Source organism: Vidua macroura, chromosome 6 (genome assembly GCF_024509145.1).
Source record: "Vidua macroura isolate BioBank_ID:100142 chromosome 6, ASM2450914v1, whole genome shotgun sequence".
Classification (NCBI taxonomy): domain Eukaryota; kingdom Metazoa; phylum Chordata; class Aves; order Passeriformes; family Viduidae; genus Vidua; species Vidua macroura.
The window spans coordinates 9899831-9926370 of NC_071576.1; the positions used below are offsets into that span (position 1 = coordinate 9899831).

Here is a 26540-nt window from a genome sequence, read left to right on the forward strand (position 1 = left end):
TAATAACATTGTCTGTGGTACAGTACTTCCTGTTCACCCTCCTATATCCTTACTTCCCAACTATGACTCAGCTCCCTTTTTTACCTTTATGTTAGGATAAGGCCTAGTATTGATGGGGAAAAAAGTTTATTCCACAAACACAACAAACAGACCCTTCCAAACACAAAATCATGTGTCTTTGTTCAAACCCAGGAACATGTAGGTAAAAGCAGGGGGAAAAAGGATCACCTTTACTGATTTCTAAGTGTCTGCTTTCTTACTGCTTCCCCTTCCCTTTCTTAGAACACCAGCTTTTAATTACCTATATGGTTTGTCAGCATTCCTTTAGAGCTCTGCTAATTCATCCAGTCTGGCTGCCAGATTACTTGCAATTAGATTAGGTGAGACTCTTTCCTTGGTAATTTCAGTAGTCATTGCAGGATCCTTAGCAAAGGAGACTTACTGATAACCTTTTATCATTAAATCCTCCAGAGTTTCATTATGAAAAATGCTTTTTCCTAAAAAAAAACCCAAAACAAAACAGCCAACCTGTGAGGGCTGTGAGGGCTGTAATTTCAGTGACACACTAGTGTAAATCTGGGATAATTTCATTAAGCAGTATGAAATTTTTCTTATTTTGTGAAGTGAATCTTTGAAAATGTAGGAAAATCACTAATTTTTTTTCCAATCAACATCAGGCAGAGGCATAGGCTAGAATATAAACTTGCCTCAGCACCAGGAAAACTGGTGCTTCCTCACACAGATATTGGAGATCTATTCTCTTTATTCTCACTGAAGTTCCTACATACATTTAGAGAAGAAGGAAGCTGTGATTTTTCAGATCTGTCTTTTATTAAAGCTTATGCATAAGCTAATCACAAGAAATGCTAATGCCAGTGTATGGCTGTATGTGACCTTTTCCAAGCAGAAATTTGCACCTACTGTTGAAAGAAAGACAACTAAATCTCTGAAGTCTAAAAGTCATTACAGGTAACCACCTAATCAGGTCTTTTTCTAAATGTAATTATCAAAGTCCACTGAAAACCAAGCAGGCATCTTGCCCTTCCTGCCCAAGACTCCTTCACTGAGCATTCTCAAGGGTAATATATACATACAGATATTGTGCCAAATTGTGTTATTTTTTCCCTGGCTCTTTTCCCTGGCTAGTGATTGGCCCCATTTCTCTATGTGTTTGCATTTTTAAGGAAGTCCTCACAGGTAACACTTCTTCTTTATATGTTTAATTAAATTATTGTAGAAAAAGAAGGGTCTTTCTTGCTTAACTCTCTTAGCTGGTTCTTCCTCCACTCACCTGTGTTGCAGAATCTGCACACCTTTCTCCCCTCATGACCATCAATTTGCTTGGCTAAACAAACCAAACTCTTAATATCTTTAAAAGAGATTCTACATCTCCCTGATTATTCAATTTGCCCTTCTCTGCTGTTCTTTGCTTCATCTTTCTTGAGCCTAAAGAGCTGCAGTTGTTTGTGCCATGGTCACTATCCAAAATGTTTGTTCCCAAGTCAGATTTACCAGTAAGTCTCCCTTACATTTGATGTATTCCTTTTCTGCACACAGTAATTGCCAAAATTCTATACCCTTTTCTTCCGTTAAATGATTTTCTCTCTTCCTTAGCTAATGCTTTTTATGGAATTATACCAAATTCACTTGGCATTCAAGGTTGATTGGAAATTCTCATTTTTTGTGGGAGGCCATTGTACATCCACTTTTCATTGTAGTTAGAGTTTGTCTTAAGTTTGTGTTAACAGGGTATTTCAGGGGCAGTACCCAGCTGCACTGGACTGGGGACTTCATGGTAATACAGTTTGCCCCAAGGGAAAGGGAAATGGAAATGCTTCTGCTGTGTGACAATAGTTTCTGTCGTTTCTGTGCCAATGACCAATTATGTCTGTACAGAAAATGGCTTCTCTGAATGTGCCTGTGGCAAGATGGATGGTAGACAGGACATGGGGCTGAGAAGGGCAGAGTCACTCTAAAAATCAATAGCAAACAGAACTGTCTGTGCTAGATATTTTGTTCCTCATCCTGTCTCCTGGGAAACTGAGCAGATGCAGGATAAGGACAGATGATCTCCCACCATGGGGCCCATCTCCAACCTAGCCTCCCCACACGCAGTGTACCCTCTGTATTTAGGGGATGTGAAAGGAGGCCTTAGAAAGTAGCCTTGTAGGTGTCTATTTCTGAAGAAAGCAATTCCTCCTGCATCTGTGTAGAGGTTTTTTATTGACCAGTATAGGTATTTAAAAAAAAAAAAAAAAAAAAAAAAACAAAAAAAAAAAAAAAAAAAAAAACACTGAGGGGATGAAATTAGTCTGCCAAGTTTGGAAGACACTGCTGCATCACATCATATTCTGAAGGTTTTCCTTGTGCCAAAGCCTAGATTCAATTTAGGTAATTTATGCAGCAACTGGCTAAGAAGGCTACCAACTTCATTGGTTTGTAGGTCATTACAGATATTCTGAGGCTACAATTTTACTTCAGAGGACAATTATAAATAAGAAATTAAAGCAGGACTCCTTGGCCTTTGACTTTGATGGCCAGCTGGGCATAGGAAAATTCACAGAGTACACCCTGTAGTAATTTCCTTGAAGGAAAAAATCCATGCTGCCATGGTTATCTATGACAGCATTGTCACCTAAAACACCTGGACAGTTGGAGGTATTTTGATTACAGAGAGCGGTTCACTCTGCCACACCAATTAACTACAGCCTCCTGGGAAAGTTCTGGGGAATTGCTGGAACATGCCATATGCAGTACTTTAGATTTTGAATCCATGTATTTTAACACAAGATTAATCCTTAATATCTAAAATAATTATTTTAATGAAAGCTCAATTTGAAATGTATTAAAATTGTTTCAAAGGCATATATAGAGCGGGTTTTTATCAAAGTCCACCTATGGAAGATAATGTAGCTGCAAACAGGAACTGACACATGCCTCAGTTAAAACTAAGACAAAGCTGGGAACAACTGATAAATATAAATTAGCCATGAAAGTGAAATGCACTGCCTACACAGTGTTACACTTCATATTACATGCTGAAGGGCCACAAAGTACACCATCACCATATGTTTGAAAGCTGCCATGATTCACACAGAAGAGGCTGATGAATAACTGTATCTTCCTTCCCCAGTGTATAACACTGACCAGAAATCTACCCTGTAAATGGTTCCATTGTGGGCAGCAGTTTAAAGTGCCCCACATCCTTGTAATTAACTACATAACTGTAAAATGGTGCTGCCAGGTTTATTGTGCACCAATGCAGAAATCACTCTAAATTCATTTAAAGGATGGTTCACACATTTGTCAGTTCCCATCCCACTCATTTTGCAGCCAAAAGAGGCTGGAATGCTGTGTTAACCATCTTTTTAATTAATTTCACTTTTTTTCTATCTCTTTTTATTTATGAATTCTGAATGAATAGTCATATGAACACTCATATGAATTTGGTTATGAATTTTTGGTTATGAATTCTGTTGGGTAGTGCCCAAAACCAAAGTCCATATTGTAAACAAGTGAGATTGCTTTTCTAATTTACATGTAAACATATAGTAGCTATGAATATGGAAATGACATTGTTAATTACATACAAAATTGAACATTGAGTGCTGGGTGGCTGTTTGATAATACCTGCAAATTATAGACTCAAGTCAGTAAGTTAGAAGCTGCTTTGTTCCTTTTAGACAAACTGTGAACCTCATGATTTAAAATCCTGAGAAAAATCTTCCTGAGATGGAAAAGTGCTCTGCACCGTGGCAGCTCTTCAGTCACATTGTCCCAGCACCAGCCAGTTTTACTCAGTCCTCTGGTACTCAGATTTAGGGCTGAGATACTGTGGTAACTTAGACATGCCCAGCAAGGCCTCAGGTGTCCCACTGAACAGACCCCTTTTTGCCCAGCAGCAGAAGCAGCACCAGGGGAGAGGCAGCAAACAAAATTAATTTAGAGCATCTCTTGTCAATTCAAGTTGCTCTATAATATCCTATGGCAGACCTGATTTTTTTTCTTTGAAGTGAGCTGGATTTCTTCCTTGGCACAAGTTGGCACCTGTGGCTATTTACTCATATGTCAGCTTAGTATTTTGTTCTGTTTTCCATGGTGGAATTTTTCATGAGGCCTGAGGAAAATGGAGGTTTTCCAGACATGACAGTAAAAGTGAAATGCTATTTTGGTAAATGCGAAAAGAAGATTGATAAATTCAGAAGACATTTTCTTACATATTCATTGTAACTTAGTTTCCATTTTTGTCTTCCATTCTTATAAAACCTCGAACAAATAAGTGTTTTCTCCTATTTATTGTAGAGCTACTAAGGTCAGAAATTACTTGACTTGGTTTGTTGCAGAATATTTATGCTGTGTCATACCAGCTAGTTTCTCTATGACACTCTATGATAATACAATCACTTGGAAAGCAATCAAGGCAGTCAGACCCTTTTGAAATTTGAAATTCATGGATTTTGTCTTCTTAAATAGCCTTAACTACAAAGTCTGTTTTGCAAAACAACACATACCCCCTCTGCTCTCTCCCAAGAATTTAATTATTTGAGTCATTCCAGGAATTAAAGTCTGTAGCTTTTCTGGAACCCTTTAAAAACAGCCAATGTATGCTACACCCCAATCATCATATAAGAATTTTTCCATGGCAAGGATTTCTTAAAATTTGTCAACAGGAAGTTCTTTTACAATGAGATATGAATAGTGACCTGAATTTCTTATGATTCCGAAACTTGTGTTTTGCCTGTTAATGTGTTTTGGCTCAGCTTATGAAAGTATCACAGCCAAGTCTGCAGCTGAATCATATCAGTGGGCTCTTTGGAGGCAGCGGTGTGAACAGAGCCCTGCTGAATGCCAGAAAGCCTTGATGGCAGGGGGGCTGCTGGAAAATCATGCCCCACATGGTCCATCACAGTAGCTTCACTGTGCCTTAGGCTGGTGCTAATTGCCTCCTGGCAGCCTCAGGAGATGCACAGAGACATTTTTGCTGCCTCCTGCTGTCTCAAGCAGTCACAACACACCTGGGATCACCCTAACGATGAGAACCTGCATACACCAGAAAGCAAAATCACTGTGCCTTTCCTTGCAAAATATAAGAAACTCAATTAAATGGGTATTTGAACTGCAAGCCACAAACACAAGCCAATGTATGAAATGGACCATGCCTTCAGAGCATTTACGTGGCTTCTAGAACTGATTTGGACTGTAGATAAGTCACTACATAGTAATACTTCTTCTGAGTAAGATCAGACTTGAAAAGGGATTATGTATTTTTCTGCCTTTATTATTTCTAGCCCAATGTACTACTCCTTGCATTTCCACAGCATCTGCTGTTTGAATATATCCGTCAACTAAATCTTACAATACTTGGGTAAATCTTAATCCATTAATGAATGCAAAGCCAAGGCACAAAGAAGTGAAATATATAATTGTGAATACTAATGAGTATGTGCTTCAAGATGATTACATTCCATGCACTTATAAACTCTTCTGAAGACATAAACTGCTAAGAAATAAAATGAGCTTCCCTTACTAAAATGTGTTTCCCTTACTAATTTTTTTTGAGAAATAAACTTGAATATTCAATTATGGGTTTATTATTCTGTGAATCAGTTTACAGTGATCAGTGGATATAATTTTTAGTATGAAAATGTTACTTGTGCATATTACAGTTCCAGGCATATATTATCCTTTCATGAAAACATTTCAATTTTCAAGTCTTTATGCAAAAGATTGGCCTGTGGGCTCTGCACAGGATATAAATTAAGTTCTTGTTTGGCTAAATATGATTACCCTGTAGGGTACCAATCTTGCTTAGTGACAGTGGAAGCTAAAAATTGCAAGCAGGACAGTCCACTTGAAATGGGGCCAGGAAGGGTCAGTTTCCAAACAGCAAATCTGAGGTTTGAACTAGATTTTAATATTATCCCTAAGAATGTTCAGTTAAATAGAAACTGTCTCCTCCATAGCTGCTATCATTGCTATTAAATATCATAAAGAATTTGAGAAAAGCTTATTTTTTTAAGTACAAATTTTTATTAATCATATGTAAAGATGCTGCAATCATTTTAACCCAGCCTTTAGTCAGTCTGCTGTATAATTCCCATTTGACACTTCCCCTTTCTCCTCTCATATTTTATCAAAATTAATGCTCCAGTAGAGAAATTCAGTGAATAGCAAAATGCCACGCAGACAATCAAAACAAAACTACCTCAAGTTAATACAAACTAAAACTATTTGAATATTACTAAAATACTGATGCTTTATTGTGGACATACTGAGCACTTGAGAGCGACTAAAAAGGCATATGCTGACAGTACTGAATATGAAAGACTGCTGTTCCTTCTGACAGGATTAGCTAAATACTTAAGTGATAAGAACACTCCCCTGTATTTTTCCTATACTCAGAAAACATGCACAGAAAAGTCACTCTTTGATCTATTTTACTAGCTTCAGTTACTGTAGCAGGCTTTTGTACACATAAAAATTTTATTTTTAGTAGTCTTTGGCATCTCCTTGGCTTTCCTTTGAAGTATAAAGGTTTTATGATCAATAATATGTAAAAGCAGCTGGTGTTATTGCAATTGTTCTGAGTCAAGGAAAAAAACAAAAGTAATGCAACACTGGTGAAAATTATATGGCTTTTGGCTGTTCAGAAAATGTAATTATCTCAGTAAATACATGTAGGTTTTAGTAATGAGATTCAAAATTTCAGACAGATTATTTTTAATAACATCTTTTCACAGTGGTTCTATTAGATATTTTAAGTCTATTTAAATCAGACCTCAACACTTACCTAATGGATAAATATCTCACTCCCTCAATAGGTTTTAGATGAAGGGACTCAGCACTCCACACTGAATCCTAATGAATTTGAAGGGGGAAAAGGATAAAACCAGGCCTGGAGATAGCCTGGGAGCAACACAGAGAGATGGTGTGCTGGGGAGGTCCTTCCATCTGTTATCTCATGGACACTGGGGATGAAGATCCATGTGGCAGCAGTGACACAAGGGATATTGATGTGTTGGAAACCACAGAAGTGCCTGAGAACGATCACATGGAAGGTCCTGCTTGACTGACCCAATGTCCTTCTGTGACAAGATGACCTGCAGAGAGGATGAGGGGAAGGCTGTGGATGTTGCCTTCTAGACTTCAGTAAAGCTTTGATAGTGTTTTCCACAGTATTCTCCTGGAGAAACTGGCTGCTCATAGCTTGGATGGGTGCACTTTTCACTGTTAAAAACTGTCTGCATGGCTGAGCCCAGAGTGCTGGTGGATGGTGCTGCATCCATTTAGCATCCAGTCACAAGCAGCATTCCCTAGGGTGCAGTGTTGGGGCCAGTTCTGTTTAGTATCTTTATCAATGACCAGGATGAGGGGATCAAGGACACTCAGTCTGCAGAAGACACCAAGCTGGGCAGGAGTGTGATCTGCTGGAGGGCAGGAGGGCTCTGAACAGGCTGGATTGATGGGCCAAAGCCAATGGTGTGAGGGTCAACGAGGACAAGCACAGGTCCTGTCAGTAGTGTCTGACCATGAGGCAAGAGTGTGCCCAGGTGGCCAAGGCCAGTGGCATCCTGGCCTGTGTCAGCAAAAGTGTGGCCAGCAGGACCAGGGCAGTGACCATTCCCCTGTACTCAGCACTGGTGAGGCCACACCTCAGCTGCTGTGTCCAGTTCTGGGCCCCTCAATTCAGGAAGGACAAGGAGGTTACTGCTGGAGTGTTACTGCTCTCTACAACTACCCCAGAGGAGGTTGTGGAGAGGTGAGAGTTGGGCTCTTCTCCCAAATCACAAGCAGAGGAAATGGCTGGAAGTTGCGCCAGGGGAAGTTGAGATATTAGGAAAAATTTCTTCACCAGAAGGGTTGTCAGGCAGCTGAACAGGCTGCTCAGGGACGTGGTTGAGTCACTGTCCCTGGAGGTATTTAAAAGACAAAGCAGCTCACATGCTAGCATGGTCCAGTGTATGCTGATACTGTTTTTGGGTGACGAGCACTAAAATTACATGTTCAGAAAAGAGTTTTAACTGTGAATTTACAGAAGCACAATCAAAACCTTCCATTTGAATTCCCACAGCTCCCCCATGCCAAATAACACATATCTGCATGATGAGGCACATTAACTCATCTGACATCGAACAGTTTTTTCCTTGGATTAGTTTGAGTAGTGAATCAATTTCCTGATCTGGTTCAGCAGGCAGACACAAAAATATCTGTGTTAATGGAAGCGAGCAGCTTAGAAAATGAAAATGCTTTTGATTGACCTCTACCCATTTAAAGCAAATGTGAAACTACCTTAGGGATGTTATACACAGGCTGTCAGAACATATGGCCATTAACCACCAGTCCACTGGGGCTCTGGTCTCTCCCTTTCTGGGATATTTTCTTGTATTATCCAATTACTCTTTTACATCAGAACTACCTATTAAAGTGTGCATTCCCATTGTGGTCAAAGCTTATATACTGTAAGATATAATTTACCATAAAGCCCTGAAGAATTATATTACATACCCACAGTAATCTATTTCAAAAATTTATTTTCCTAAACATGGCATTTTGTAAATGTTTAATAAGTATATAACCTTTACAGTACTGATGCAGTGTAACATTCACAAATATTTTGAAAGTGTTGGTTATTATCTCAGCAAACACCATTAATGACTGTTTTCATTTATTAATAACACATAAAATCACAATTCAGTGGCCACTTTAGCCCAAATAATATCATAGTTGTATGAAACACTGTGATCTGCTACTGCATCAGTAACATTTATTTCATTTTGCAGACAAATTATTATAGTTGATGTGGACAAAGCTCTTTTTGCTCCAATTGAAAAAGTCTGTGAGTAAACCATGTCATGTTTAGATATGAAAAATAGGTCAATGGCTACTGAGATGATGCTTCCAAAAGCAGAACCTTCCCTACAGCACAGCTTTAGGAAAACATTTCATCTGACAGCACACATTCTTTCTAACAGAATCCTCTTAGTAGGTACTGGAAAAAAAAAGTAATTTAAAGAGAGAAGATAGGGAGGAATGAGACTTCTTTTAAATTAAAAAATGGCATAGCATTTTAGGACTTCACTTGAACCAAGCTCCTTCCAATTGATGTTACCTACCTGGAGGCCACAAAAACAGCCCTCAGGCAAGTTGTTTTCAGTGCCTTGGAGAAGCTGGTGAGAACAGCACATTTTTTTGGAAGAAATGAACCAGGAGAAAGCAGTGCATACTTGTGTCATTCTTCATACAGGTGTTACCAGTTTCATCTTCTATCAAGATTAAATAACAGGCAGCACATTTGTTAAATTGCTCAGCAACTAAAACATTTACAAGCCATGGATCAGAGGAGCTCTTGTCCACGGGAGGCACATTTCTCTTAATTAAAAAAAAATCCAAGAAGATCCTATTGCATTAACACTTTATATGAACTCATATCTTAAATCTTTATCAAAAAATAGCAGATAATCACACTGAAGAAAGGATTATTCTAAAATGATTGTATATATACTCTCAAATAAAACTTGTTCCTTCACCCATATTGTATTACTTACAGATAGCTACTGCCCCAGACTGGCAGCTGCTGCAAAATGAGGCATTTTTGTCTTTATATACTAATATAGTTAGTGGAGACATCATTCTGAGACCAGAGTTCAGGTGCAGCACACAATGCCACATTATTTAGCAGCCATAACTCTATAGTAAAAACAGGACATTCATTACCTATTCCATCTGACAGGAACAAAGAAGAGCTTTTCTTCGTTGTGTTTCAGTGAGAAATATTTTAGATATTCTTGGAATAAAGGGTAAAGGAAATCAACATAGTGATTATAAATTAAGTGTTGACTTTTATTTACATAGTTTAACAAACAAATTCAAGTAATTATTGCATCAATCATTCAGATTTTGAATATTACTATGAACCACAAGTTTATAGCATATAGTGTTGCATTCTTCATGGAGCTGTGATTACCGTTCTACATTTTTCTTTCTCCGACGAAGCCACCTCAGAGCTCTCACCAGTGCTACTTGTCCCATGAGGAATGTGATCCTAAAGTTACGTTTATACCAATCTCTAGGATTCCAAAGCCAAGAAAATCATCAGCACACAGAACAACAACATGAAAAAGATACACAATTATATTAAAATATCCTTTGACATTGACAAATGATATTTCATTGATGACCTGCATTTTCTGTTCTTTGTGGTAACACTTTTCCTGCCTAATAAGAGTTAAATAACCTATGAAAAAGTCTATGTGGATATCCACATCCAGGAACAGATTACACCTGGATTACAGGGTTGCGACCGTATTTGAAATCCGTTGAGATAAAATAGTTAAAACCATGTCTCATGTTTCAGCAGTAAAGCAGATCACCAAGCTATCTGGACTACCTGCCAGTGCTGTGCTTCAGGTAAAATTTGTTTGTGTGTGGATGAAGATGCCTGTGTTAAAAAGGGTAGAGTTGGTCTCATACAAGGGTGGCAAAAAATAAAACCAAATCACACTTCAAAGGCTAATTATATAACCCAACATTACCCTTCTACTGCAGTATCTTTTAAAGATAATGCCCTTAATATTGTCAAAGTTACTCTTTATATCTTTAAATAATATTTATGAATCATGCATGGCTTCTGGAACCAATTAAAATTATTCACAGTATAGTCAGCATCAGCCCTTCTTAACCTCTGCAAACTTGCTTCAAGTTCTTTGCCCCTGTTACAAATTAAAGTAATATAATTTTTTTTTTGTAGTTTCTAACAAGGATCTCATTCCCATGTTGTAAAATGCTCACAAGAAGCAATAAGATATGAAGAATTCTGGAACCAGAACACTGGGATTTAGGTCTTCTCCTGAGATGTCTGGGGCAAACCTTGCATGCACAGATCTAACATAAGCCTGAGATACCAACCTCTCAGTGAGGATAGCAGCCAAATTCACACTGGCAGGCAGCACTGAGCTACTTCTTCAATTGTCATGTTAAATAAAGTATCATGCTAACATTGCAACTGTTTCTTTTCCCCTTTCACATTTAATTTCCTATATCCTTCTTGAATTTTTTTCCAAAATTAAATTATATTTCCAGTCTAAGTACCCCAAACTAAATATTCAAGGCATTGATGCACAGTCATTGCTTCAATTTTAGCTACATTTTAGAAGTTGCAACACTTCAGCTGCCAGTTTTCAGTCCAGCTGGCAATACTGCAAAAGAACATACAGCTAAATACATAAACAGATTTTTATAAATATGACCCTTCAAAATCAGACTGCCTATAAAAAGCTCTGCTGTTTTCAGGGCTGTGCAGTCCTACTACAACAATGCAGCCGACACAACCTGACTTTACAAGTCAGCAGCAAGGAAAGTCATGGTTAAGCACAAAGCCTGAATTATCTTCCCCTGAAGATGGGACACTATCCTGAGGTCACTGCAACAATGGCAACTGGTAACCAGTTCTAAGATGAACTATTTGCATTCCCACTTATCAATTATAGGCAATGTATTGACAGTCTTTTCACTAAAAACAATTTCTTACTTTGCATCTTTTCACACTGTTACTTTGAATTATGGTGAGGTTCCTCCTTGCCCTTCCATGGGCAAGATAAGATGTGTATATTTAAATATGTGTTAGTTAAATTGTTCTTACAGGATAGTATTTTATGGTTTATGCACAATACACACAAAGAAACTTAAGCCACCATTTGTTACAGATCAGTTGCAGTGATGGCAGAACTCTCACCAGCATTACCCCTTGAGGAACCAGTCACACCTGACACTTTTGAGCCTCCCAATCCAGTCCAGAGAGGAAACTGCAGTTGTGCTTTCACATTCAGTGGTCAGTATTCCTGGATTAAATGCTGTCTTCCTTCACTTTCTCATTCCTCCCTCATTTCTAGCCCTTTTTCAAGTGTGCACCACTACTTGCAAGGTATGTGTGTTTGCAAGTAATTTTTCAACCCTTTCAGATCCCAAATCCAGTTTTACTGAGTTGTTGTACACACAGTAACACTGAAACAATGCAGGAGATGCTGTGAAGAGTTGGATGTGGGTTTACCAAGCTGTAGCTGAGGTTCTACCCAGCAACAGGACAAGTGATCAGTTTATGCCTTGTCAAACTCAAAAGCTGATCACTTTTTTACTAGACACTTGCAAAATAACAGACCTAGGATTATTAAATATTACTCCCATTAAATGATTTTCCTTTGAGATAAATCACATTTACTTGACCTTATTTAACAGTCAGTTAGAATCTGTTATATAGAACTTCCAAGTGGTCTATTTGCATATTTATCAGTTTCAATTAGCAGCATGAAAAGACCTGTGCCCCAAGATAATAAAATGTGCCTGATCTTGTCTCTTTTAAGTCTCAGACTTGAGCTTATCTTTCCACTAAAACAACAATAAGCGGCAGAACTCAAATGATAATGCAGATTTGTCAAATGCTAATAACAGCATAAAAAAAATTCCAAAATTACAGGGGTTTGTGCTGTTTTACCAATTACAGAAAAAATGTTCAAATTTTACACTTGATCTTATACCTTTCACTTAGACTGTAATGTATATATGTCAACATAAATACCTTCTACATACCTGTTGTACTGCAAATGCTTTTTTAAATTTTTACTTAGAAAGTCCTTGTAAAAGTCAGCCATTTCTTCTGCATTCAGTGTTGCTTTTTGACCTGAAAATAGGTTTTGGTGTAAAAAAGTCAAGGCAATTCTTTGGATCAAAACACTGGTTTCAAATGCTAGGTCTAACTCCTTGCTCCTACAAGCTTTCTGTGTAAACCTCAACAAGTTAATATGCCTTTAACTTCCAACCTTTTAAAACTTATCTAGAGAGCACAGCAGATGAAAAACACTGATCATCTTGAAGCTGGTATAGTTCTTAAACCCCTATTACTTGTGGAAGTGATAAAGTTTATCAGCTCTTAGACTACTTAGGGAACCAGTGAACCCCTACGAAAATGTACACAGATCTAGAAGTATCTATCCTTTGAATAAAATAATTTCTCACAGGCTGAAGTCTAAAGAGCACCAATAAGGGCATTTAGTAACAATTTCACCCCCTAAAGCAAGTCCATAAATATCAAAAGAACACTATCCACAATTGACATGGTATTTTCAGATGTAATTCTTTTTATATTACTGTTAATAAATTTGAAGTAACTGCAGGCAAAAAGTTTATGTTCTGAGATGTCAGACTTCCAAATAATCTAGTAAGCAATTATTTTGAGAAGAAGCAAATACAAAAGATGATTTTGAATATATCACCCATAACCAGAATATAAAAGGTCCAGGAAGACCTGTGGCTACAGCACAAGATGTCTAATCCTGAGAACCAGCAAATATTCTCAATTCTACCAGACAATTCCTACACAACCCTTCTGGCACAAAATGTCCCTAAAATGACAGTCAAATTTCAATGCCCCAGGGAACATGGATATGATGAGGGAAATGGAATTGCAATATTCAACTTGTTACTGTTCCAAAATGCATTTTAAGGCTCTTGAGATTGACCACAGAAATGTAAATTATTGATTGGTTCTATTTGTCACTATTTTAAAAACTAATATACCACAATGTATTAACATACTATGGGATAAATTAACTATAAAATCATTTGAAGGCTGCCAGCTTAATACTTATAGTTAACTTGTTTCTTCATACTGGTATCAGCAAAACTGATTCATTACATAGGAAAGTAAGTTTCGTTCCAAACTTCGTTTGTTTTTATTTTTACAAACATTCACAGCTGTATTATAGAATAGCTGACCAAAGGCATGCAGCTGATTTAGATTTATTTTTAATGGAAGTATGTGGTCACTTTCCTCTAGAGATTAAAAGAAAAACAAAAAACCCAACAAAATAGGAATATAAAAAGTGGTTTTGAAACAACATAGATCTTAATTAAAATTACTCCTCAAGCACACACTGATCATCAGAATACAAACAGAAAAGAAAAATAATGGTCCGTGACATACAGAATGTCAAAGCAGATGCTTCACTGAACTCAAACAGATTATTATTCTGTGAACAAAGTGTTCAACCTCATACTACAACACCCGATTCACTATTATTATGAAGGCATTTTGCTTTCATTTTCACACAATGAATTAGAGGGACAACTATTTTACAGCAACTGTGCCCAGGCAGAGACAGGCAGATAGCAGCTGCCATCTCCCCAGAAGCTGCCTTACTCTCCCTCAAGGAAAGATATGGTATTCCATGGACCCACCATGGACCTGAAGCCAAAGACTGTGAATTTATCCACCCAACCATAACGTGCACTTGAGGCAAATGCTCTGTATGTTTATCTCAGCCAGCTCACTGGCTTAGGAGGTGTGAAAGTAAGAAGTCCTTTCCTCCTTAGGCTGCACTATTATTATATTACTGGGCTAGGATTTCAGCACATTCCCTCTGGCTGCGGGGAAGGAATTAGGGGGAGAACAGTGCAACAGATGATCTGACCCCCACATACACATCTCTGAAAAGCTTCTTGTCTCTTTTATTATCATACTCCTGAAAACACTTCTAAATCCTACCCCTAAGATTTACTTGTGGCAGAACACAAAGAGCATAAACTAACAAAATTCAAAGTTAAGCAAAATTCAGAATGCATCCTAAACTAGTAACAAAGATCTCACTAACCTGATTCATCTCTCATTTCCAGACCCTTGGCTTTCAGTCTTGAATAAATAAATTCTTCTTTTTCCTAAAACACGTTTTTCCACATTAGAATGGGATGTAGTCAGTCCTTGAAGTTAACCATTGTTTTTAATTACATAGCAATGTGGTGTTCAACACCCTTTGAAATAACTAGCAATACTTGTTACACTTGGAAGTGTCAACTAAACACTTTACTTAGTCCAGGGAGTTAGTTAAACTGGTCACTTAGCTCCTGCTACCTGCATGCATCAATTAATTAATGCAAGTGTCTTACTGATACTTATAAAACTGATTTGTGGAGTAAAGCTACAGCCAAACTTCAGTGCTGTTTGACAGGAGTCAAACTTTCAGTTTATTAAACAAATATGGAAATGTGCTGTACAATATAACAGAGATTTTGAGCATAGAGGAAAAGGTGCAGCCTAAAAAAAATTAGAACTATTTAGATGGAAGCATAATAATAATTTGTGTGTGAGTATTACGGACTAAAAAAACAGTTATGTGGTATTAAAAAAAAAAAAAAGCTTTTTTTTTTTCTGGGATCTTTGCAAGTTTTAAGAGGATATGATGTACAACATCATAAACAGTGGTGAATTACTGAACTGTTACTGTTCTTCCAAAAAATGCCACGTTGGTTGGGAGATGCTAAAATCAGGAAAGACACTCACTTTAGCCTTCCTAAGATATGCTGCCAATGAAATAGGACATATCATTTATTCTCATTTAGTCTTTGTAATTACAAATTTCTTTCACTTATGACAAGAGAAAAACCAGCCATGAAATCATTTTCCTCAGCTGCTCTAGTCACAGACAGGCCTTGCACGTAGGGCCGCTACAACTTTATACATTCAGTGCAAGACAGGAAAAAGGCAAATACTCTATGCCACTAGGCAGCAATAAAACGTGGGATTTTTAGTTTTGTGCACAATTTAAATAAATGAACGTCAAAACCATAATTTCCTCCGTGACCCCGAGCACATTAACAGCGGGCAGAACCGAGCGCCACCTCAGAGAGGCCGAGCCCCCCGGTTTCGGGCAGGCAGGCGGGCGCTGAGCAGCAGCAGCAGCCGCAGCGGGTGCGCGGCCGCGCTCACCTGGCGGAAGGCGCGGTTGTGCCGTGCCCAGAAGCGCTGGTTGCTGGCCTGGGCCTCCTGGCGCGCCTCCCGCAGCCGCCGCTCCAGCGCCGACTCCTCGGGGGGCACGTAGAAGATGACGGGGCGCAGGTTGGAGAGCTTGTCCGGGGGCCCGATCCAGTCGCTGTGCGAGTGCGCGGGGGGGCGGAAACCCGGGCCCTGCGAAACACGGACACAACGCGGGATCAGCACCGCTGCAGAGCTCCAGCTCGGAATAAATTCCCAAACGCCACGGAACCTTAAAGCATGCAAGCATAGCGAGTTCAGAAACAAAGCACATTTGTTTACTGTGACCAAAAACAATGGCGTACATTTACAATTTACTTTTACTTACAAATGCACTACAGAGAAGATACCGTTAACTCTTACCATGAGTATGAATCGTGAGATTTTTTTTTTGTTTTGTTTTGTTTTCATTTTTCTACCACTGATACTCTGTTAAAATATTTCACGGATGGAACTAGCAAGTATCCAAGTTTTTTACGATGCTGATCTCTGCCCTCTGGTGACCAGTGACAGCACCCCAGGGAACAGGGTGAAGCTGTGTCAGGGGAAGTTTAGGCTGGATATTAAAGGCTCTTCACCCAGAGGTGATGGTCAATGGAACAGACTCCCCAGGGATGGGATCACGGCCCCAAGCATGACAAGCTCAAGGAGCTTTTGGACAACTCTCTCAATGGTGCGATTCTTAGAGCTGCTCTTTCGGTGATCCTTGTGGGGGCGTTGAAACTCAGCATATTTTATAATTCTATGATTCTAAGTTTTCCTCAGTTCGGCGTTCTTTCTGCATCCATGTGCCAGCACACAGGCGTGTGCCTGCCCCAGCCGAGTTCGGGAACACCTGGCGCTAGCCCACAGCCCAGACCTCAGCGCCCCTCCAACAAACAACACCGGGAGCCTCGACAAACACATCAAAACCAGAGGCCGCGGGGACCCCGGTCTGTTACCGGCCACCCCCGCCCCGCCGGCGTTACCGGGAGGCAGCCGGAGCGCTCCCCATTCAGGGCTCCCCGGGGGCGGCGGCCCCGAGGCTTCCCCCTCGGCCCCCGCAGGAGCTGCCGCCCCCCGCCGGGTTTACCACGCTGTCCGGCCGCTCCCCGCGCTCAGCCGCGCGGCCGCTGCCGGAGGAGGCGGAGGAGGAAGCGGAGGAGAGGGGGCGGCGGCGGTAACAGCCACCGGCCCGCAGCACCCGGGCGGCCGCCATGGCCCGGCGCTTTACGACGCTGCCGCGCGGGGGCTGCGGGCGGGGCGGGGCCAGGTCGGGGCCGGGCCCGGGCCCGCCTCGGCCTCCGCCTCCCTCTGCGCGGCCGGGCCGGGCGGGGCTCGGGCGGTTCGCGGCGCTCGGCCCGTGGCGCAGCGCCGGGCCGGGCAGCGGCTCCTCGCCGGGCGGCGGGTGAGTGAGCGACTGGGGCGGGTCGCGGGCGCCGCGCGGGTTCGCTGCGGGGCCGGTGGGGACCAGCCTCCCGCAGGTGCCTCGGTGGTGGCCCGGTGTCATTTCCTCTTCGCGCTGCGCCGGGCCCCATCGCGGGGGAGGCGGGAGGTTGCGGCCATGGAGGGGGCGGCGAGTCCTGAGGGGCAGCAAGGTATGTGCGGGGAAGGAGCGCTGCCCTGCGGTTGTGGCGCCCGAGGGCGGTCGGGTTCGGCCGCTCTTCCCCCCTCGCTGCGGGTTCTCCCCTGGGCTGCGGGTGCCCTGTTTGTTCTGCGGCGGCTTCAGCTGCGGGGCGGAAGGCTGGGGGTGAACATCCTAGAGCTGGGCGTGTGGCAACTAAAGCGTCGCCCCTGCGGCCCGACCGGGAGAAAGGTGTAAAAAAATTAAAGGGTTGTGAAACATCAGCCAAGTGGTTTATTTGTATTGGTGAAGGTACTTAAAATAGCTGTAATGCTGAAATGCTTCAGAATGTAGAAGTTGTGAGGTGTCCTCGTGTAGCACTTAAGCAAGTCTTGTTATCGTTTTCCTTGTAGTTCATCTGAAGCAGGACGAGGGAAGAGGAATGGATATGGGTAACCAACACCCATCCATAAAACGGTTACATGAAATACAGAAAGAAGTCAAAGAGATTGAACAGCAAGTGGCTGTCTTCAGCGGTCTGTCTACCGACCGAGATTACAAGAAATTGGAAAGAAGCCTTACAAAACAGCTGTTTGAAATAGATTCTGTAGACACCGAAGGGAAGGGGGATATTCAGCAAGCCAGAAAGCGAGCTGCCCAGGAAACTGAGAGGCTGCTGAAGGAACTGGAACAAAATGCAAACCATCCGCGCAGACTGGAAATAGAGGCTTTATTCAAGGAGGCACAGTCACTTGTGGAACGCGAGATCACACCTTTTTACAAAGGAGGAAACTGTATAAGTGATGAATTTGAAGAAGGAATTCAGGACATTGTGCTGAGGCTTACCCAGGTGAAAACCGGAGGGAAAGTTTCTCTACGCAAAGCAAGATACCGCACTCTGACAAAGATATGTGCTGTTCAGGAGATTATAGAGAGTGGTGTAAAGCAACAGCTGTCCCTGCCACTCTCCAATGATGCTCATCCTTCTGTCTCCAAAATTAACTCTGTAATGTGTGATGTGAACAAAGCCAGAGGAACTCTCATTGCGCTTCTAATGGGAGTGAGTAGTAATGATACCTGCAGGCATCTGTCCTGTGTGCTCACAGGCCTCATTGCTGATTTGGATGCTTTAGATGTCTGTGGTCGCACGGAAATAAGAAACTACAGAAAGGAAGTAGTAGAAGAGATCAATAAATTGCAGAAATACCTGGACTTGGATGAAGAAGCAAATTCTACCCATGCTTATGATTTGGCAAAAAATCAGTCCATTCTAAAAATAGAAGAGATCCGTAAGAAGATGAAGGAAGTTCATTCCTTACTTCTAAAAACAGAGAATGCTTCTGATTTGTATCTGGGGTCCAAAGCAGAGTTGCAGGGACTAATTGCCCACCTAGATGAAGTAAGTCCAGGAAAAAATCCCTGTATTAGAGAGGCCAGGAGAAGAGCAGTAATTGAAGTTCAGACTCTTATAACATATATTGATTTGAAGGAAGCACTGGAAAAAAGGCAAATGTATCCAGAGCAAACTGCTGCTGAACATCAGTCTCATAAAGCAGTTTGGACTGTACTTGGACACTTGTCTCAAATTCAGAAAGAGGTGATTTCATTTGATGGAAACAGAACAGATAAAAATTACATGAGACTGGAAGAACTTCTTACAAAACAACTTCTAGCCCTGGATGCTGTTGATCCTCAAGGTGACGAGCGGTGTAAGGCTGCCAGGAAGCAGGCAGTAAAGCTTGCACAGAATATTCTTTACTATCTGGACATGAAAACAGATGAATGGGAATACTGAAACAGCCGTGGCCTGACACAGAAGAACATTTTTCTCTTTGGCACTTTATGAAGATCATTGGCAGCACATAATAAAGTCTTCTGTGCTTGCTGAAATCATGGAAATTGCATAAGCAGTTGACTTGGCTATATGTCTGCTATCCCACGCAGTCACCCACTTGCCATGACAACTGTCAGTACACCATCAGCAATTCTGGTCACTGATATAAGCAAAGAAGTGCAATTCTCTGAAGGAATAGCTTAATACTTGATCAAATAGCCTCTTCTTTTTTTTCTTCTCTTTTTCTTTCTTGTTCTTATTTCAGTCGCCTTGTGCAATGTTCAGTGAATGCAGGCTTTTCAAAGACACAGAAACTTCCTTATGGTACAGTACTGGTAAAACTATTTAAGGAGACTGAACATGAAAATTAGCATTCAGGCATGAGGCTCCATCCAGCAACTTCACAGCAGTCTGGATGTACTGTTAATGTGCTGTCATGACATAAAGTTCTAAGGGCAAAAAGCCTGCTGGCTTTTGGATTGTACTTGATTTATTCCATCCATCATACCATCTAGGTATCTCAGTTAATGGAGCTATAATGCCAGCTGCAAATTAGCATTTACATAGGCAAAGCCAATTATGTCAATTTTTGTAATACCTGAGCCCTTTGATTTGCAAAACCAGGTCTTTTGTTGGTGTAAATTCTTTCAAGTTATTGCTTTAAGGTACTGAGACTTGGAAAGGAAAATCTGTACATTTACACCAAACATATAAAGGGGATTTTGAGGATTTCAAACTGCCATCCATAAACCCTTGAAAACTGCACTGAACTTTATTTAGGCTGATTAGGTGTCTTTTTAAACTCTCCTGTTGCATCTGGTTTTCAAATTTGGCAAAAACATAAACAGACTTCACTTTGAAGTGAAATGTGCATTTTAGAATTATTTTTGTAAAATTAGGTAGCCAGCTATAAAGATGTCCCTCATGATGTAAGTGTGTGCTACATGGTCAGGTGTGGCTTCAAGCATGTCTTGGAAAGACTTGTGGCAAATGTCTCTCTTTGCAACTCATTCACTTGTTTTAGAAGCTTCATAAATAAGCTTGCTTGTACTGTTGTATGCACCTACCTTTTTATTTGTGGCTGCTATTGCCAATCACATTTCTACTATAGCATGTTTTTTGGCATTTTTTGAGAGCATGGCATTAAAATGATTTGAGTATATATAGATATATAAAGAATATAGATATATATAAAGATATATTCAATTGTGGATAATTTGCACTCAGCTCTTTCAGGATGAACTAATGAATTAGTGTTCTATAGATGATGATTTGCACCACTTTAAGGAGTAAAAACCATTTCAGATGTTACAATAAATATTTTTAAGATCTATTTTTGACTGATTAGAGAAGACAGTACTGTCTGTGAGAGACAAGTGCCTTTATGACACTGCTAACTTGCACCGTCATATGTAGATATAGGAACTCTTTACTGGCAGCTTGATACATTTGTAATCTTTGCAAACTGGATTTTTCAGGTATATATCTAATTCTACTGTAGTATATGTCAAGCTAACATAATACAATAGGTGACAGTTGCCCTATAGAGTCCTGAGAATGAGTATCAAATTTGGGAAATATGTATTCTGCTTAAAAACTAAAGCATTGGTGTGGAGGTGGGGGACTTTGGGCAGGTCTTCTGTGCCTATTGCTGCAAGAATAATGTGTTTGTTCATAACATACTAGGAGATGTTGATTGAAGGCTGCATACCTTCAGAGTGTGAATAGATTTTGTTTGTGATTGTGCAGGTGATTGCTTTGCAAATCTACTTGCCAGAACCGACGTAATTGAGTACAGTGCCTAAGGCACAATTTGGCAATGACAGAATGTTTGTTGGAGGATTCTTCCTGCTCCTTCAGAAGCATAACCCCATTAAATTTAACTCTCCTTCACAAAAAAAAAAAAAAAAAAAAAATCCCCTAATTAATATTCTAATCTCTGTTTGAATATTATGTGGCTAACACAGAATATTAATAGTGTTATACATCTGAATTATTTTACTCATTTCAAGCTCTCTACATGTTTGAATTGCAACTTGTGATTTGCACTTACATTTTTAGGAAAGATAAGGATTTGATATTGTAATGATATTAATAATTTTTCTTTAGTATTACTGTCGGGTCTGCAGTGGTTACTTGTAGTTTGTTTGAACAATTTAGTGTCTGTGTTCTCTGGCAGGTACGTGTAGTTTTATAAGCGTTTGAGCCTCTTATGTAAAAATGAGTAAGTATAGTTATCAGATCTGTTCTATTTTAAATGTGTCTTCTAGTTTTCCTGAATGAATTGTTATGCCTGCATCTCTAAGAATGCAAATGTGTAAAGGTAATTTGACTGACTGAGTAGAATTCAGATATATAGCAAGATATTATGTGGATTAAGTTTTTTTCCTTTGTTCTGTACTCTGATAAATTGACTCTTTCAATGTTACGGTAAAATCCTCATCTGGAATGGGATTAATTCACAGTTTTTGCATGAATGAAAGTAATAAAATATATGTGCTTAACCAAAAAAAGCAAAACAAAAAAAAACCCAAAAAACCAAAAAAATGCACAGGTTTCTCAAAATTTGCTTTTATGCTGAAGAATGTAATTTCTCTTTTTTTTGTATCCAAAGATTGAGAGACACACTTTTCTTTCCAATACAGCAGGCTAAAATAATCAACAAAATGTAAATGGACCAAATGGCAAAAGCCTGCATTTTAGTACTATACTAAAATAGAATAACTTTTCTGTGTGCTGTGTTATGTACCTTAGAGCAAAATAATCAAGTGAATATTCTGGGGGAGAGGTAATCCTGCATCGTGATTCCAATTTGTTAGCCAAATGTCTTTTTAAACTAGTTTTCTTTTGTTACTTCAGTATTTATTTTTTGTTGTTTGCCACTCAAAGTGGTTTTTCTGTGATTTTTCTGGATTTCTATAGCACAGAAATCCAAATCTTTGGAGAAGATTTTTGTTAAGTACAATTCTTACCTTTTAAACTTAACAGAAGTCAGTGTCTGTGCTCCTAATGGTGTACCTGTCTTCAGTTATTGCTGTGTAGGAGTTGACATTTGTGTTCACAGATCCAAGATTAAATATTGCAGTGTTAAATTTTTGATTATTAATACAAATACATTACTGCTTTTACTAGGTATTAATTTGAATGTTACGCCCTGATGCCTTTCTCTAATTATTTTTGAATGTGAGTTATCAGAATGTAAATTATTTCTGTCTTAGAGCAAGTGTTTTTATTAAACATACAGACATAAAGCTCTTTCCCCCCCCCTTCTTCTTTAAAAGTTTGCTTTTCACTGCTGTATTGATTGAAATAAAGTTCTTTTGTGTGGATACCACCCCTACTTGCTAAATCTGGTGCCTGTTGGTTTTCTCTGCATTCCTCAGCAGCAGCTTTGCACCCTCCAGGGTTGCACTGGGATATCACTGCAGCAGTGCTTGTGGCAGTGTTCAGATCCTGCCCCTTTGCTGTTGGAGGTTGCTGCCTGAGCCGATGAGCTGGCGGAGCTGATAGCGTGAGTCTCTTCGTGCGAAGTCAGCGCGGATCCCAGAGCCTTTAGCAGGAGCTCAGCTGATCTGGTTTTAGGCTGTGCACATGAGGCAGGTTCCCTGATTGCTCTGTTGGCTCCGTGTGTTTTTTGGAGATGCAGTGAGCCATGTTACCGGCTTGCTGCTGATGGAAATTGGGAATTCTCTTTCTGCCCAGAAAGCTGCCGGCTTTGTGCAGTTCCTGCTGCTTGGCCAACTCCAGTGAGCTGATTTAATCCAATAAAATGTGAGAAAACAAACAACAAAAATGGAGAAAGGGGTTTAATGAGCCAAACTGGCTTTTAGAAATGCATGTGGGCCAGAGCTACTGCAAAATGAAGGGGTGGGTGGTGCAGCCATGGGCTAAGGAGCAAATGGTAAGAATTTCGGTAGCAGCAAGTCATTAGATCAACTTGCATAGCTAAATAACTGAAGGAGGAAGAAGGAAAGGTGTCAACTGTCGACTCCTACAAAGAAGTAGGAATTTTCTGCTTCACTAATGGGATGTGATGAAGGCAATACAAATGAATCATGTATGGAAAATAAACCAGTAGCTTTCAACTGCACTTTCATGATCATGTCACAAGTGATCATAGAATCCTTATAGAATCGGTAAGGTAGGAAAAGACTGCCAAGGTCTGGTTTTGTATCTTTGTACAAAGTACAATCATGTCAAACTATTACACAGGCTCTGGAAAAGCCCTACCCTGAAAATACTGGATAAGAACAGGGTTTATAAAGGTTGAATGTTCCCATAAGTAACAACTTCACTGTATCTTCTTTCCCTTTTAACAATAGAGCTTATTTGAAGGAAATATATTCTTCAAAGACCAGTAAATCCTCTGGGCCATGGCTCTAGATGTTGCTCAGCCAGCTGCTGACCAGTTTGTCTTGATTGCCTGTTTACTTGTCAAAGAGAATTCACCTTGTAAGAATATTTTTTGTGTGTGTTTTGGTGCCTGAAATGGTTCAACTGGAAAACCAACATATTTTATTATATTATTATATTTATATATTATTATATTTATTTTAGGTGTATCCTCTCCTTTGGAGAATTCTCAGCTGAGAATTTAAGGAGTGGAAGGACATTAGTACTAAGCTCATGGATTGAAGGCCTGGGGGTTCCAGCTGGCTGCCAGCAGGAGACATTTAAATGGCAGGATCCAGGGAAACATTCCTGCTACAGGAAACTTCTAGCAGAGACATGACCAAACGTTTTTCAGAGCTGATTTTTGAGTGAGCTCTGTCTCTGTTCCTCTGCTGCTGATGAGCTTTCATCGAGAAAGTGGATTCTTAGGGGAATATTCCCTGAAACACTCTCGGGCTTTTTGTTTTAGATTAAACCGAGAAATTAATGTTTAAAACTTTTGCTGAGCTGTGATGGGGCTGACCTGGCTATCATTCTGATTTGCTACATGGAACAATGATGTCCACAATGCTTTCAGTTGTATGGATATGCATGTACATGTCAGCTAAAAGCTGGTCATTAACTGAAGAAGCTGAGAATGAGCTGTGCATTTGTTGAAGGCTTTGCACAACACTTGTCCTTTCTATACACATTGTTTGGTTCTGGGGACTGCCAAGTGCAGATGATTGCATGAGTTGCACTGCTTGACAGCTCAAAAAATAATGAGGACCTTTTCTAAGTCTGCAAACTCTTCCTACAGGACATACATTGTTGCAGAGTTTGCCATTAGAAATGGAAAAGTACAATGAGTTTCTTAATTGGGCCATTTCTCCTCAATTAGTTTTGCCAGACAAACTTCTGTGCCACAGGAGTTCCTTGTGAAACCTGTATTTCAGGCAGCTAATCAAAAGCATCTCATGAGGGAGGAAACACCATGATGTAGTGCAATGTCCTTAGTAAGGTCCAGAACACGTATCCCAAACCAATCTGTGATCGTGGCCACCAAGAGTCCAAACCAAAGAAGCAGAGAGACAAGAAAGGCTGGAGGAAGACAAAATGAAGAGCTAGGGTAGTTGTCAGGTTTGACCAATTTAATTTAGTTTTATGACAAGAAAAGCAAGCAAAGCAAAGCTCCCTTTTGGCTTGGTGCAGTTGTACCTTGTCTACACCCTGCAGTTCCACATTGTTTTCCACCCTATGTCACCCTAAGTGCTCCTCCTGGGCATGATGTAGCTGATGGGGGTTAGCCTTGGAGTGCCCTCGGGCAAGAGGGTGCCACCCATCTCCAGGGATACCATAATTACCTTCATTCTCTCTGAAATGTGTGGTCGTGGCAGCTCCTAGCACATAGAATATCAGCATGGCTTGCATAAGGCTGTGTGCAACATGAAGGTTATACCCTCTAATAAACTAGTAATTGGAAGGGGTTGTGTAATTGCTAGCAAGTCTGAGTAAGATATCTTTTGTGTGTTTATGCTGAATTTATTAGGTTTTTAAAGAAAATTCTTCATAACGTTTTATTCAAATCAACCTGGAGCCTGTGATCAAGTGTCTCTTACTTACCTTCCAGATGCCTCATGTTAATACCACATGAAAAGGAGGTTTGAAGAGCTCCATCGTCAATGGATATTTATGAATGGCCTCTGCTCACTTTCAGACATGCAGTAAAACCCAGATTTTCCAAAAGACTCAGCATCCAAAGTTCCCACCATGACAAGTAAGGGCATGTTTTGAAAAGGAGCACATCCACAGACCCAAACACTGTCATTTCTTGTCACAGACAACCACAGGATCATCCCTGCAGCTAATCAAGAAGCTACTTAAAATGGCTTTGCCTCATTTCTCCAGTGAAAGGTTGTTCCAAAGCATCATTGCTGTGAGGACTGAGTAACCTTCTAATTTCCAGCATAAACATATTCATGAGAAGCTTTTCATCTCCCCTAGTGTGTAGTCTGCAATATATTTATAGGCCACAGCTGAATTGCCTCTCAGCTCTGGATTTGCTCGGCTACCAAGCAAATACACCCAAACAGGCTGAGCTCCTTTGAAAATCTCTATTCTCTGAATCCAAAACAAATTATAAGTAGCACTTTGCAATTTTTTTCAGGAGTTTTTCCAGTTATGACAAAAACTTCCAACTTGGAGTGCATACATGTACGCTGTTGGATGTATTGTTTCAGAGGAAATAGAAAAGAAATATTTATTCTGTAGCACTGTAATTGAAAAGCTATTTTCAGTACTTTCTTCATGGCATTGTCTTCATGCCCAGTTTGCTTTGCCGTTTGAATATTCTAGCAATTGATAGTTTTGAGTGCAGAAGAGGATTAGAAACATTTTCAACCTCTGCTATGTTGGAGTGGTTTTGCATCAATAGTAGGTGTGTTGTTGTTTGAAGGCACTGTGTGTGAGTAGTTTTTATATCAGAACCTCTCATTGACCATTTCACTCGACTGGAAGTATGAGTTTACTTAGGCAAGTGCAATAGATTAAATAGATTAAAAGATTCTTCATGGAGAGTCCACTCCATTTCATGGCAAAGGTCTTTGAAATCATGAGTTAAAACAGGAGACTGCTTAGTAAGTGTGGCCATAGTGTAGAAGAATGATTTGCATTGCTGTCATGTATAGATATGTTCAAATGTTCATTATTAACAGTACTAAAGTCTCAAGAAAAAATATCTAATAAACTCAAAAACATCTTACTGCGCATATATACACAAGTGGTCATTCAGATGAGTTGTGCACTGTGGTTTTCAACCTTCTTCAAGTTATAAACTCTGAAAATACATATGGCTAATCAAAATCTGCTGACCACTGTTGCCTTTTGGGAGCTTCTAAAAGTGCCAGGGATCACTAAGAGTCTGCAGAATACTAGCTGGAAAGATTACTGACATGCAGTAAAGCCAGTGGCTGCTTCAGAAAGCCTCAGAATAG

The 26540-nt window shown here is 40.1% G+C and overlaps 2 protein-coding genes across 4 annotated transcripts; one reads left to right on the plus strand and one right to left on the minus strand.

The window, feature by feature from the left end:
• Positions 1-6056: 6056 nt before the first annotated feature.
• On the minus strand, positions 6057-17049 carry LOC128809589 (cytochrome c oxidase assembly factor 8). 2 transcript variants are annotated; one of them, XM_053981685.1, is made up of 5 exons: positions 16872-17049; positions 15755-15952; positions 14643-14706; positions 12583-12673; positions 6057-7100 (listed from the first exon to the last, which is right to left on the minus strand). In XM_053981685.1, the coding sequence occupies exons 1-5, from the start codon at positions 16995-16997 to the stop codon at positions 6839-6841; spliced, it is 741 nt and encodes a 246-aa protein (XP_053837660.1). In that variant the 5' UTR covers positions 16998-17049; the 3' UTR covers positions 6057-6838. The 2 variants fall into 2 exon arrangements, with proteins under 2 accessions (XP_053837660.1, XP_053837661.1); XM_053981686.1 differs by lacking the exon at positions 6057-7100 and adding an exon at positions 9820-10066.
• A 61-nt stretch (positions 17050-17110) lies between these two features.
• Positions 17111-22525, plus strand: BAG5 (BAG cochaperone 5). 2 transcript variants are annotated; one of them, XM_053980950.1, is made up of 2 exons: positions 17111-17186; positions 17756-22525. In XM_053980950.1, exon 2 carries the CDS (start codon positions 17785-17787, stop codon positions 19135-19137), a length of 1353 nt encoding a protein of 450 aa, XP_053836925.1. In that variant the 5' UTR covers positions 17111-17186; positions 17756-17784; the 3' UTR covers positions 19138-22525. The 2 variants fall into 2 exon arrangements, with proteins under 2 accessions (XP_053836925.1, XP_053836924.1); XM_053980949.1 differs by lacking the exon at positions 17111-17186 and adding an exon at positions 17235-17376.
• The last annotated feature ends 4015 nt before the right edge of the window (positions 22526-26540 follow it).